Source organism: Cryptomeria japonica, chromosome 7, assembly GCF_030272615.1.
Source record: "Cryptomeria japonica chromosome 7, Sugi_1.0, whole genome shotgun sequence".
Taxonomy (NCBI): domain Eukaryota; kingdom Viridiplantae; phylum Streptophyta; class Pinopsida; order Cupressales; family Cupressaceae; genus Cryptomeria; species Cryptomeria japonica.
In genome coordinates this window covers 228,298,908-228,314,207 of record NC_081411.1, presented here as the reverse complement: position 1 = coordinate 228,314,207, position 15,300 = coordinate 228,298,908, and the positions used below count along the sequence as shown (strand labels likewise).

Genomic DNA, 15,300 nt, shown 5'->3' with positions numbered 1-15,300 from the left:
AGTTTAGATGGTAGTATTGAGAAATATAAGGCATGGTTGGTCATTAAGGTTTATTCCTAGGTGGAAGGAATTTATTATGGTGAGTTTTTCTCTCCTATTGTGAAGCTAACATCTATTCAGTTCTTGTTATCATTTGCACCATAATATGATTTAGAAGAGGAATAGATTGATGTGGAGATAGTGCTCCTTCATGTTGATTTGGAGGAAGAAATTTATGTGACAACTAGATAATTGAGTTGAAAAATATAAAATTAAATTAGTTTGTTGTTTGAAGAAGTCTTTATATGGTTTGAGACAATCTCTTAGAATTTGGTACTAAAAATATCTTTGGGATTTGAGATCTAAATCTAATAATTGCATGTACTTTGAATCTAATAATGGTCACATTTCTATCATAGTTATTTATGTGGATGATATGTTATTTATTGACAATGGAATAAGTATAATTTTAGATTTGAAGTCTCAATTATCAGTATAGATTGAAATGAAGGATCCAGGTGTAGCAAGGTATATTCTTGGGATTGATATCAAAGAGATAGATCTCAAAAAAAAATTTGATTAAGCTAAATGAAGTATGTTAGCTTAGTGTTGGAGAGATTCAAAATGACAACTTATAGATAGTTAGTTGTTCCAGTGTTATAAGGGATGAATCTTTCTATGGAGGATTGTCCAAAATCTCCCATCGAGATGGAGGACATTACTAGAGTACCGTATGCAAGTGTTTTTGGTTTTCTTATGTATGTTATGATTTGTATGAGGCTAAAAATTACTCAAGTATTGGGAATCCATAGTTGTTACATGGATTATCCTGGATGGGTACATTAAGATGCAGTAAAGAGAGTGTTTAGATACTTGAGGGGTACTTCTGAGTATTCCTTATGTTTCCATGGTAATGGTATTTAACTTCAACATTCTATGAGTTTCCATGGATATGTGGATTGAAATTGGGTAGGTGATGTTGACAATAGAAGATCTACTAATGGATATGTTTTCATGATGTTTGGTTTTACTATTAGTTATATGAGTAAGCAATAGGCAGTAGTAACTTTATCCACTACTAGAAGAAGAGTACATGACAACTACTCATGCTTGTAAGGAATTCATTTCACTTAAGAGATCATATTCTAATATTGAATTTGAGGTTGGACAAATTGCTATCTATTATGATAGCTAGAGTGTCATTTGCTTGGCAAAGAATCCCACTTTGCGTGTGAGAACAAAGCATATTGATGTTCAATTTAGTTTTCTCTGTGATATGGTAGAAGATGGAAAGGTGAAGTTGGAGAAAGTTGACACTTTCATGAATGTTAGAAATGTACTAACAAAGCCAGTGAGCACATAGAAATTTAGATGGTGTGCCAGCTCTATGGGCCTTGGGGTCTTGACCAGTTAATTGTATTTAACACTTGTAGGAGAATGTTGGGACTAAGGTGTCTCAACCATTGAGAAGGTTGGGATTAATTTTAATGCTAATGCTAACCCTAGCCTTGCCCCCATAAACCCTCCCCCTTCTACTAATACCAAGACCCTAAGCTCAAGTTTGGTCCTCACTAAAATTATGAGGGACCTGCATGATGATGTGGAAAGTTAGGATGAAGTGGCTAAAGGAGAAGCTAAGGTTGATACCTAGCTCGAGGATGTTGACAATGATGTAATTTGGAGATCTTCTAATGAATTTGTTGGCCTCATGGAGAAGTGGGATAAGGTGAATGGGAAGATTCAAGCTTTGGACACCAAGCTCAAGATTAATAGGATTGAAATTGAGGTGGAATAAATTAACCGATTGTAGGAGGTCCTCAAAATGAAAATTGAGGAGGCTAATCTAGCTTGGAAGATTGTGGCCAATATGCATAATGCCTCCCTCCAAGCTATCCAGACTATGCACACTAAAATGAATAGGAAAAGGGAGAAGAAACAAAAATGTAGAGGCTCTATTTGCACGTTCAAGCCCCACAGAGTCCCTAGTTAAAGCCACCTCTAATTTTGCCTCGGTGTCCTCTAGCTCTAGGATTGGTTCTTGCAAAAAAGCATTAAGCTTATGCCATGATTGGTACGATTACAATTCCCCCATGTAGTTTTCCATCACTTTGTACCTTTCAAGGGTGGTTCTATATTTTTTGTGTTTCTCTGTCTCTTTCTGTTTTTGTTGGTTTTCTAGTTTTTTTACTAGCTCTCGAGTTGCCATGTTGGGGTTTTGATTTGTGTTAGTGGGGGATATTTTACTGGTTGCACATCCCTCATGTACTCTAGGTGTCACTATGCATATATGTAATGGTATGAGTCTATCTTGCTTTTATTAATAAAAATATTTGAGTCCTTAGAAATAATAATCAATTTTATTAATTATTGAGTGCATATTAATTTATCCCAGTTTTTGGAGGTTGGAATATAATTTTTTTATTGTTGATGAGAAAAAGAAAAAAAATTGTTTTGACAACTTTCTATGAAGGTTTGCGACTCAAGTTTTGTGTTTTATTTATTAAAAAAAAGAATTAAAAAGTGTTTTTATTTATCTTTTTTTGGAGGCTTTAATAAAACATAAGGAAGGATTTTACTTCCTTGGAGATAATGTACAATAAAGTAGATGTTTTTATTAAGATGAATTTGGAGCCATTGATGAAGTGCTTTCTTCTGCTTTATTGCTTTGTTGAAGATGGAGATCAATTTTTAATGCCTAGGTTGTAAAGCTTGATGTATATGCTTTCTAATTCATTGTTGTAAGAGAGAATTCTAAGTTGAGAGCTACCATTATGCTATATATAGAAATTATTTTATATTCTGAAAGACTCCTAATTAGCATTACCTTAGACAATTTGTATTGTAACCATTTACTAAATGGTAAAATTCAGTTGTAGGTGCTTTGAAGTGTAGATTTTTTCTTGAAAGGGTTTTCCCATATAAATTATTGTGTTATGTTTCTCTGAATTTAATAGTTGAAATCTCATTTTAATTCTGTGCATAGTTTTATTTGTAATTGTACAATGGTTTGAAGGAATTTAATAACCCTCTCCTATGATTAGGACCAACTTTGCAATGGGGATCTTGTGTTGTGACCACAACCTTGACCTTTGTGCTCTGTTGATAGTTTAGCCATCAAAGTTTTATTGAAATTTTATCCTTGTTAACATCTACAAGGGATAAAAGTATTGATGAATATGAAGTTATCTTTAATATAAAATCTATTTTGATCAACCTCTTGAAGATGAAAAAAATTGATAAGAATCGGTTCAACAATATAAATGATTTTAGAATGGTTTGCCTGAATGGTTGGCCTAATGGTAGATTGTTTTTTGAGAAGCAATTGAAGCTTATAGGTGCAAATGATTTATTAATTTCATTCCTGGTTTCAATATGATTGGAATGAATGTAATAAATAATGAAATTATATATATCATTAAGGAGAATGTGATGATAATTATTTTTCAGATAAGGCCACAATCTTTAATAAAGAGGATTTGAATGCAGAAGAGGATTCCCTAGATGTAGAGGGTCATTGTTCCGTTGTCTCTAATAAACCTTTTAATATGTCATGCTCCTCCCCATGTTTAGCAGTTGTGACCTCTATCATAAAAAAATAGATTGATAAAATAAGTCCACTATGCAAATAGATAAACATTAAAATTAAATAAAAATCAAGTGGTCTTTCATTGGAATTAAAAAGGCCAAGGTAAAAAGAATACTTTTAAAAAACTAAAAAGTGATAGAGGAAATTAAGACCTTTAAAATAGATATTTATAAAAAGCGTCCAATAATTGAAGGTCCTAAGAAATAAATTAATGATTTGAATTTACCTATGAAAATCTATTCACCTCCGAAAAAATACCAGTTAGAATATTTCCTTGAGTATCAAGGTGCTTCAAGAATGACCAAAATTCCAAACCACTTGACCAAATTCTAGTCCAACACAAGCCCTAGAGGTAGTGAGATTAAGATGTTGAAAATGAAACAAAAAGATGTTATTTCTATGATGGACAAGAACCTCAAAGTGTTATAGGAGGAACATGATGCAACCAATGTAGAAGATGGGTTTTAATTTCTCTTGCCTCATAGACTTTTCTTATTTTGGATTTCTCTTGTTTAGTTTTTTTATGTTATTTTATATTATTTATGCATAGTTATCATTTTCTTGAAGTTATCCTTTATTAAATATAACAATAACTATTACAATCTAATTTTAAACTAATAATGAAATACTAATTATTAACAAATTTATAGTCATCTATAGTGGCAACCAATCAAGTGTTTGGAAGCTTCTCTGAGCTCTCTTACACATTTCTCTCTTGGAAATTCTAAATGTCTAGATAAATCTATTACTATTTGGATACACAGTTGCTACTTCGATAATATTCTTTCACATAAAAATGTTATTCTCAAAAAACATTCTTCTCAGGTGATAGACGTGGAAAAAAATCTCCCTTTTGTCTATTGTTATCCAATAGACTTTCTTGCACAAAATTTAAAATTTAATATGACCTACCAAATTAATTTCACTATAGACTAAAATAACTCCTATGTTGCATGCCAATAGAAAATAGAAAGGATGATATCCCAATGAAAACTACTAGCTGATCCTGACAAATAGGTGGCAATGGCGAGGAGGATAAGGGACAATTAAAAAAATATAACAATCCCCCTTTATCTTGAGCTATAAATGAAAAATCATTCATTATTTAAATTGACAATGTCTAAATATCTTCTCTAGTGTTCAAAGTTTTAACTACTCAAAGGCTTGGTGAAAATGTCTAAATATCTTCTCCAGTGTCCAAAGTTTTCACTACTCAAAGGCTCGGTGAAAATATCTACAAGCTATTGCTTGGAACTACAAAACTTAATCTTTATTTCACCATTCTCAAACATCTCTCTTATGAAGTGATACCTAATTTAAATATGCTTACTTCTTCAAAGAAAAACCATAGTTTTGGTCAAACATTTTAATGAAACATTTTCACAAATATTGTTGTTCCATTCTCTTGTTCTTCCTTAAAATCAACTAAGATTTTTATTAGCCAATAAAAACTTTAAGGTATATTAGATGGATGTCAAGCCAACATTCTTGAATGGATAAATTGAGAAAGAAGTATATATTGACCAACCAGATGTGTTCAAGTTGACAAAATATATCAATATGATTTGTAGGTTGAAGAAGGCATCACATGGACTGAAGCAAGCTCTTAGAGCTTGGTACGCAAGGTTGGATAGATATTTGTTACAATAGAATTTCAAAAAAGGTTTTATACACAACAATATTTATTTCAAAATTGGAATGTAATAAATTATTAATTATTGTTGTTTATGTTCATGATATCATATTTGGAGGAGATGACAATGTCTATAGAAATTTTACAGAAGAAATTCAAAATCAATTTGAGATGTTAATGGTAGGTGAGCTATTAGTTTTTCTTGGTCTATGAGTTACATTTTTAGAAAAGGGTATCTTTATTTCTCAAACCAAGTATACTAAAGAGTTGTTAAAGAAGTTTGAGGTGGAGAATTATAAACTGATTGCAACTCCTATGGCTACTAGTCATATAATTAAGAAGGATGATGATTCTCTAAATGTTTATCAGAAAAAGAACAGATGTATGATTGTAGGATTATTGTATTCGACTACCTCAAGATTGGATATTATGTAAGTTGTCTATTTGTCAGCTAGATATCAATCTAGTCCTAAGAAATCACATGAATAAGCAGTGAATAGAATATTTAGGTATCTAAAAGAGACTATAAACTACAGATTATGGTATAAGAAGAATGATAATTTCACACTAAAAACATATACAAATGCTGATTGGGTCGAATGTGTAGATGATGGAAGGAGTAGAAGTGGTGGTATATTTTTCTTGGGAGACATGTTGGTCTCTTGGTTGAGTAAGAAATGGGATATAATATCATTATCAACTACAGAGGAACAATACATTGCAATATAATCTTGTTGCACTTAGGTTAAGTGGATGAAAAATGTCTAAAAAATATCAAGGTAGTGTATGATGAAGCAATTTCCATTTTATGTATAATACAAGTTTTATCAACATCTTCAAGAATTTGGTGTTGCATTCAAGGACTAAATATTGCAATTCATTTTCATTTATTTTGAGAGAAGATTGTAGAGAAGGAAGTCAGATTGGAGTATATATCTACTAAGGAATAGATTGCAGATATCTTCACTAAGGCAATGGTGAAGGATACCTTTAATTATCTCTACTAGAATTTAAAGAGCACTACCTCTCATTTTCTAAACTAGATACACTAAAGCAGTGCATCCATCCAAGAAGAGTTCTAGAGTTTACATTTTTCTCCTAGAATGATGCAATGTCCTCTCTCAAGGGGAGCTATAAGTATTGTAGTCATCAAAGCTTATCAATAAGGAAGAGATTTATTTTATAGAGTGACCTGTGTCCTTAATGTCAAAGGAGGGGGGGTGGGGGTATACAAGTTGAGTTTAGTTTTCTTTGCTATTGCTGGTACACATGTGTTGCTATCAATGACAAAGGGTGATAATGTTTTAACCTTGATTTGTCATTATTTGTTGTCATTGATGTCAACATGTCTTGCATTATCATTGATGTCACTATTTAAGTGGTCTGGTTGTGTAGTGAAGATGTTGAGACAATGGTGTAGTGGAAGTGTCAATATGCAAGAAATAGTAGTTATGAATGAAAGAGTTTTTAATGTCTCAGTGGAAGAACTCCTTGCATTCCTCCAGGGTATGTGAATATTATGCATTATGGTTTTGAATATAATTTCTATGTTGTGTGTATATTGAATTATCAATTATTTTGCTTCTTTATTTCTTTGATGATAGAGTTGTTGATGTTTTTGATAGTAAGACTGTCTATCAGAATAGGTATAGAGAATGCTTGGTAGATTTTGGATATATGAATTGAAGTATTGTAGTTTTGAGGACATTTTCATGTGGTTTGTGCAATGTTTCAATTTAGTTTTCAGATGACAATCCGATTGGCAAGTGAAGTTCTAATGTTATGAGTTATGTGTTATTAGCTAGTTTGGTTTCTAGTTGACAGTGGTAATGTATCCTACTTGGATCATATTCGCTTGGTTCAAGTTTGTTTTGGAGGATGAGTCTAGTTAGTGTTTTGCATCTCACCATGGTGTGTGTAGATTTGCATTGTGTAATTTGCATTGGAGATTTGTGTTTGGACCGACTAGCTAACGTGCTTTAATTGTTATCTACAAATTTCATTTGATGTCGACTTTGGAAGATGTATTAGCATGTGCAGTTGATTGGAATCATTTGAAAAATATGTGTTATGATATTTTTGGGTCTACTTTATCTCCTAGAGTGGACCAAAATGGTTATTATTGGTTTGGTTGGCCAAATTTATTTAATATTATTCACTCTTTTTGTCGTCAACCTAATTAAGGGTTTTAATGATTGATCCTGTATGTATGAGTGATGGCATGGGACATGTGTGAATTAATGAATATCAATTATTGGTGGTTCGCAAGAGGATTTGATATTGAGGTTGTGTGAAAGCCAGTACTGAAGAGGTTCAATGATAATATCTTCTATGTGATAGAGTTTTGAGATAGAGCTAGAACTCAAATATGTTAGTCACGATCTTTGTCACTTGACATAGTGATTCAGGGACAATTTCATGATAAAGATATTTTGTTTCTTTCAATTCAGCTATTCCTTTCTCTTCCAGAAGACAATGAGTCTCGTGTCATCTTTTTGTATCTTGCCTTGAGATAGTGTGCTTCAACCATGCAATTCATTTGTATCTTTCCCTATGGTTGTGCTCCTTATTTTTTCAATTTTTCTCAAGAGGAGTGAGCTCTAGTGGTAACATTATAATTAATTATATTCATAGTGTGAGTCTAATTCTCACTGTAGTTTTTCCCTACTTTTTTTTTTCATGTAAATTTGGTGTTTATATGTTCATTGATCTTTATACTTTCATGATTCATTATTGCTATGATCATATGGTTATGGTTTAAAGTTTGAAGATCATAAATTAAGCAATTTTGAGGTCTAGACCGATTCAATCCCCCCTCTCAATCATGTAGTGTGTCGAACAACTTATGATAGCAATAACATTTGACCTGGCTCTCATCAAAGAGCTATTGTTCTAAATTAATTATTTGGAGTTGGAATGTGAGCTTCTTTCTCCCTAATGGATAGGTGCTTGTATTGAGCTATATCCTTCAACACCACCATATCTAGAGTTGCCATGACCTTTACCTTTTAAGCTCCATTTAGAACTATTTTTTCGTTTCTCCATTCCTCTTGCATTGGTCTAAGCTTTGAAATCTTTCTCTTGGGAAGATGTTGTAGACCTATATACATGTTTCTCATGGGTTTAAAGAGAACCCAACAACTCATCCATCATCAATGTAGAAAGATCTTTTGCCTCTTTAATGGAAATGACAATTGCGTCTAACTTTAAGGGAAGACTTTGCAAGATTTTCTCCACAATAATTGGATCCTCCATGGTTTCACCATTTTTCCTGAACTAGTTTTTCAAACTTCAGACTCTTGTGTGAAAATAAAAAATACACTCACACTTCATCATTAGAAAAGTCTTATAATCTTTTCAAAGCGTCTAGAACTTCACCAATCTGAATTTATCAGTCTCTTTATAGCTTGTTTGGAGGATTTTCCAAGATTCTTTTGCAAAGTTATATACTACTATTCTAGGAAAAATAACCTCTGTCACAGCTGCTTCAATCAAACTCAATGCCTTAGCATCTTTCCTCCTTGTCTCCTTCAACTGGGTCTTCTGGTTTACTAAGAAAAACAAATGCCCAATTTATGAGGACATAGGGGCCATTTGTTCTAATATTAAATGATGGGATTAAAACTCCCAAAATTAAACAAAAAACACAATGACTGCAGTATTGGTTGATAATCCATGAGAATACACAGCGAAATAATAACCCAAATAAAAATAGCGTGGAGAGGCAAGTTTATTTGCTCTATTAAATATGAAAACAACTATTACAATCTGATTTAAAAAACTTAAAACAAACTAATAATTACGAGCTCCAACCAATCAAGTGTCCGGAGGTCCACTGAGCTCTCTTACATGCCGCTCTCCTGAAGCTTCTAAATATATGAAGCAATCTGTTGTTCACTGCATACAGATAGCTGCTGGAATAGTTTTTTTTCACCCAAAACTACTATTCACAAAGAGCATTCTTCTCAAGTGACTAACTTGGAGAAAATTCTCCCTTGTGTGTTGCTATCCAATAGATTTTCCCAAACAAAATTCTCTCCTCAGCAGCCGTTATCTCAATCTTACAAACTGAAGAGACCAACTTAACTTCAAAGATTTTCCTTTCCGCTGAAAGGCAATATTACGTTGAATTTTCCGCTGATACTGTGCTTTGGTATTAATAATTTACTGTACATTGTATGATTAAGACCTTAAAGTTCACTTAATAAAAACCTGCAAACCAGCAACTTATATGTTGCTAAATATTGATGCCTGCATTTAGAAAAATAGAACTGAAACATCCATTCATCGGTAGCGGTAGACTGGTAGTGCTATTAATATCATTGTAAGATGCATCGCTCTTAGCATACATAGTAGGCCTTTTCTGCTTTTATTTGGATTAAAGATTTCTATCGAAATTTCCTAAGCTTTAGAAAGGTAGAAAATATATTACATTTCTCAATTAAGTGGCAACGCGCTAATACACTTAATTTACATAGTATAAATGTTCTGCCAAAGTGTTGGAGAACTAATCAAATACTTATTTACGAGCAAGAATCTTTCACAAGTTGCTTATGAGAAATATTAATTTTCATACAACTGTAATTTCATCGATTTATTCTATCAATGCTAACAAGAGTTCTTGGTAGAAGAGCATTTCTCGTTGTTAGTATCCATAGCACAATCAGAAACCTGCGAACATAGAAAAGAATAATAATTATAAGGAATCCACCAAGATTCTTAAAAATGAATATATTTATAATGTGTTATGTTTAAAAAAGAAAATAGCATAAAGCCATACAGTTGATCATTGGAAGACCGCATTTTGTAGGCAACTGTACAACGATATCAAGGGCAGTGCACAGGCAGGACTGCGCAGCATCCATAAAAATAGCACAACAGCTGTCATATGGTATGGGTGAATAATCTTTTGATATTGGCAGGCAATAGCTAAGATCCGCGATTACAGTGCTACAATGGTTTAGCCCATATCCGAAACTAGAACAGGCCAGTATAATTGCTAAAATTAACAATGTAATTCTTACGGTGGCCATTGACATAACCATTTAGCATCACCCAGTTGTGAAAGGCAACATATTCCTGAAGACAAGTGCCTATTAGCCGTATTTTATTAGCCATTATTCAAACTGCCAAACAGATGGAATTCTCGTGACCTACCGAATCTTGAAGTCGTTACAAGTTAGCCAAACGCGCTGGAAGGGTGACTACGAAGCCGATTTCTTTCTGAAGAAAATTATATTTGTGGTGAAACGAAATCTCTTCTTTTAGAAGGAAAATATACTTTCAATATGTATATAGAAAGTAAATATATTTATTTTTTATAATGGTGACAAATTATTTTAGTATGGATCTCACTACAATGTATCTCTAAATTTGGAATCGTATCTAATATATGAGTAGTTTCCTTAAGAATTACGGAATTTCGATGTGGCTATGTGGGGTTGAGTCCATATATGACGCACAACTCTGCAATGGGGATCTTGTCTTGTGGCACACAACCTTGACCTTTGTGCTTTGTTGACCGTTATTCTTCAAACCATGAAAGGTGCGTTGATATTTTTTATCCTTGTTGATGCCTACAAGTTTTTAGGTAGACTTAATACAAAACCTATTTTCATCAACCTCTTGAAGTTGAACAAATTTGAGAAGAATTGGTTCAGCAATACAAATGATTTTAGAATATAAATGATTTTTGAATGGTTGACTAGATTGCTTTTCAAGGAGCTATCCTTCTGGTTCAACAAGCTATCCTTTTGGTTCAGATTGTTATTATTACTAATGGTTGGCCTAATGATAAATTTGAATTTCATTTTGGATTTTAATATTTTTTATTATAAGATGATTGGAATGAATGTAATAAATAATGTTATATATCATAAAATGTAACATATGACTCCAATTGATGGGTAGTTAGTTATAGATAGGAGGGTAAATATGAGAAGTGATACTTTTAAATTTAAAAATTATATCTAATTTGGACTCAGTTACTCATTACAAGGACAAACCCATGAGTGCAAAATAGACCAATGGTACAAAAGAGCTAGATTACAATGGATATTGAGTTCGTAGGAATAAGTGTGGTCATCAATGTAATCAATAAGTAGATAGGAAAAGTGCATTATAGGAAAAATGGTTGGTAGATAACATAGGGTCAATAACTTAACAATGCATAAAATTACATCATGTTTTCAATACATTTGTTTGAAAGAATTTTCGTTCACACATAAAAAAAAATTAAGTTGAAAACACAATAAATATAGAAAATTTAAGGTCAATATTTTCCTTCACTTTAAGGTGAATTAAAAACTTATATTCATCATGTACTTCTCATGTGGTAGTTCCTACAATGTGATGGATATTCTAAAGAAATGATCATGCATGTTTATATATTTTGTATGTTTATTTCAATCGAATAATCTATATAAGTATTTTAATTGTTTGTGTATCTAAATTTGGGAGTATTATTGATGAAATATGCCACTCTTACAATTGATTATGTGCCCAAGATACAAATAACTATCAAAATAGGGAATCACGACATATGTAAGGTAAAATTAATCTAAGCATGTAAGCATATTACCATTTAACAAGAATCTAATCATATAATATTTAAACCATATGGAAATGTAGGTATATAATAACAACTATAATGAATTCATTATACAATAAAATTTGTTAAAAATATTATTGACGATATATATAATGTGAAGAAAAGCTACTCCACTCAAAACTAACGCATAACACAACATCATAATAATGTAAAAAATGCAAGAAGAAAAATAATGCACTTTTAGTTTCTTTAATAAGATTCAATTAGAGATTCAAAAATTAATTAGGTCTATAGAATTTGTTGCTAGTATTGCTAAAATTTTTGGACCTTCTTGTATGGAGCTTTTGATCCCATGCTTGGGTTGGTGGTACATTAGGAACATTATCTACTATTGGATAGCCTTTGGAGGCCCCCTCTATTCTTTTTTGTTGTCTCAGTGGCTTCTAGAGCTAGTTTTATTTATTTTTTAATGCACCTATGTGATCGAATTGGTTTCCCTTTCCTTATTAGTTCTTCTCCCCCATTGTTCATTGCATTGTATTCTATCCTTTCAAATGTGACATAGTTAACTATATTATCTATTATAGAATCTTTCTTGGGGTTGTTTGTGGGCTATCATTGGTCCCCTGACTATGTAAAGAAGATGAATACATTTTGTTGGGGATTTTATAGAGGGTTCTAGGGTAGGTGCTTCTTTATTTCTAATGAATTAAATGTTAGAAGAAGTTGATATGAATCATTTTTCGTCATCAAAAGAGCTGTTTCTTCCTAGATTAAAAGGATCGAGACTATTTTGGTTGATTAATCTATGAGGATAAGGTTCTTCTTTAAAGACGTTAGTGTTGTCCTTATTTTAGACTTCCTTCTTGTCATTCCTATTCAAAGGGAGATTGATTTTATGGATGTCAATGTGTTTTTTTAAATTACATATTTTTGTCTTCGATTTGGGATGGCTTAGGTAGGAGATATACTTCTTCTTAGATTAAAATATTACGCGATATCTTGATGTTTCACTTATGAGGCTATGGTGCTTGTATAAAGGGGATTTCATTACTTGTATTCTATAAATTACCCATGCTTCTCCTATTGAGGTGGAGTTGGATCTACAAGGTGGATATGGAGACTTATACCTATATTTGAAGGATGTAGCTAAGACACCTTATATTAAGCTAGAGATATAGGTATGTGAGTTTTGTTGGCTCAAGGTTTGGTGATCTTTGCCTTGTTCTCCTTCTTCCTCTGTATTTTTTTTCTTGTATCTATCTCCTTCTCTAAGAGATGGGTCCTTTTTATATCATGGCCATTATCAATCTCCTTGGTTGAGTTCCCTCGACTCTTCACCCCAATTAAAATATTTTTTTTGTATGTATTATTACTAGTTTTTTTTTTTTGGCTCATTTTGTAGTTGATCATCTTAGTCTCGCTCCTCTTGAAATTTCACCATTTTTCCCTCTTTGTTTCTTTAGATCTTTAGTCTTTTATCTTAATGGGTCACAAACTTCCTGATTCTAATTTTTAATTTTCCATGCCTCTTTCCATGATGGCTAACCTATATTGAGACCAAGCCCTTTCCTTAGTTTACATAATGTAAAATTAGTAAATAGTATAAATTTTTATTAAAATGAAATATTTGGAAAATATTATTAGTCAATAATCAATAGAGAACCAATAAAATTTTAAAATTTTCATGAGAAAACTACATGTATTAAGATAGGTTTAGAATTAGATGTTACTAGTTTATAAATATCATATATTAAACAATAGAGGAACTTGTTCTTATAATATATGTATTACATGATACATAAGGTATAAGATTATTATTTTAATATAGATAATTCCACCAATTTTTAATGATGTATCAATATATATATATATATACTAAATTTTAATAACTCACCAAACCTTAATTATCAATGGTCCACAAGTACTAATAAAAAAACTATGGTCTTAAATTTAATATCCATGAAATGATTCCCTTATTCGACTTGAAAAAAAATTTAGAGCACAAGATTAAGATTGTTTGATGATATGTTTAGTGTTTAATATCTATACTATGGATCCCTAGTATAGATATATGTAATATGAGTTTATGAAATGTATGGTGTAAGTATTAATTTAAAGAACTAGATTAATATTTCTTGATGATATGTCTAGTGTTTAATATCTAGGGTAGGGGTCCCTAGTATATATACATATGATTTTATGAAATCTATGCCATAAGTATTATGCTATCCTATCACATAGAATGATTAATCTCTTTAAATCTAGAAAAATGAATGTTCTAGGCTTCCCAATTTTTCCTTTTAGTATTCTTATATAGTAGAATCACATGGGAATTTAACAATTGTATTTAAATATCTCTCATAGTTTTTTTTTTCCATAACTATAACATCTATATATGGTATAGAAGAAAAATAATAGGAAAGATGCATGAAACAAGTCTTGATGACATATTATCCCTAGAATAGTTAAAATATAATTTTACTTTCTTGGAAAAGGATGCGAAAAAACTACAATGATGGACATTCCTTGGTGTTATCAAGGATAAGAAAATATGACTATAATTAAATACAATAACGATGAAGGAAATAAATATTGTGAGTAGAACAAACTAGTGATAGTGGAGGTTTTGTCACATTGTTCAATCAAATACAAATTACTAGAAGAATGATAAAAAGAGTACTTAAAAAGTAAAGTTTACAAGGTATAGGAGTAATTTTAGAAATGCATTGGATCATTAGTTTTTAAAATAAGAAAATTTTCATTACATATGTAAGAAGAGAAAGAGACACACAATTTAAATATGAAGAGCTTGATGATTAGCACTCAGATTTAGAATAGTCATAGGTATTTTAGGGTAAGTTATGAGATACAATGGTTTGAGAATACTTGTTTAGATTTTAATAAAATGGGTAATATATGTTTAGGATCTATATTGACATTTTGATATATAAAAAGTAATTTTAATAGGATGAGAAAAGTCATAGGTAGTCTATGGGTTAAGGGGTATGAATGTTTATATAGGTAAGTTTCATTTGTTAATCAAATGGAAAAAAAAATCACTTATATTTCCTTCAAGTTATTTGGTCTACATAGGCTAAATAGATTGAAATCAATTAGTACTTATTATAGAAGAAAAAAAGATATTTTGAGAGGATTTAATTTGTAGATTTAATAAAAACAATATGATATCTTATAGGAAAAGTAAGATTGAATTTTAAAAAAAATACGAGGATATTATTTGAAAATATAGTAATGGAAAACTAGTAGGAACTTTTGAAGATATAATTTTTCTCAATATAATGGTTGTGATTAAGAGATTTGACAAGTTAAAATTGCATTTTGCATAAAATTTAATAGTAAATGCATTTTCGTAGTAGATTTTTAAGAAACATAAAAAATTAAGCATGCATATCTATATTGTTCAATTTGATGCTATTTTTTTTATTATGCTACCTACAACGTATGATTGAGAATAATGTACAATTTTTTTTTAATTCAGACCCTAAATCTAATTGGGTCATTTTATTTTTTATTATGTTAAGTGGGGAA

At 31.2% G+C, this 15,300-nt stretch overlaps 1 protein-coding gene across 1 annotated transcript; it reads right to left on the bottom strand.

Annotated features, from left to right (window-relative positions):
- Positions 1 to 9,489: 9,489 nt before the first annotated feature.
- On the bottom strand, positions 9,490 to 10,279 carry LOC131028372 (protein LIM1). The gene is made up of 2 exons (XM_057958637.2): positions 9,979 to 10,279; positions 9,490 to 9,869 (listed from the first exon to the last, which is right to left on the bottom strand). Exons 1-2 carry the CDS (start codon positions 10,241 to 10,243, stop codon positions 9,862 to 9,864), a joined length of 273 nt encoding a protein of 90 aa, XP_057814620.1. The 5' UTR covers positions 10,244 to 10,279; the 3' UTR covers positions 9,490 to 9,861.
- Between the last annotated feature and the right edge of the window lie 5,021 nt (positions 10,280 to 15,300).

Excerpts from the sequence above, each read along its gene's own strand:
- LOC131028372 (XM_057958637.2), bottom strand. The coding sequence starts at position 10,243 with ATGGTTATGTCAATGGCCACCGTAAGAATTACATTGTTAATTTTAGCA.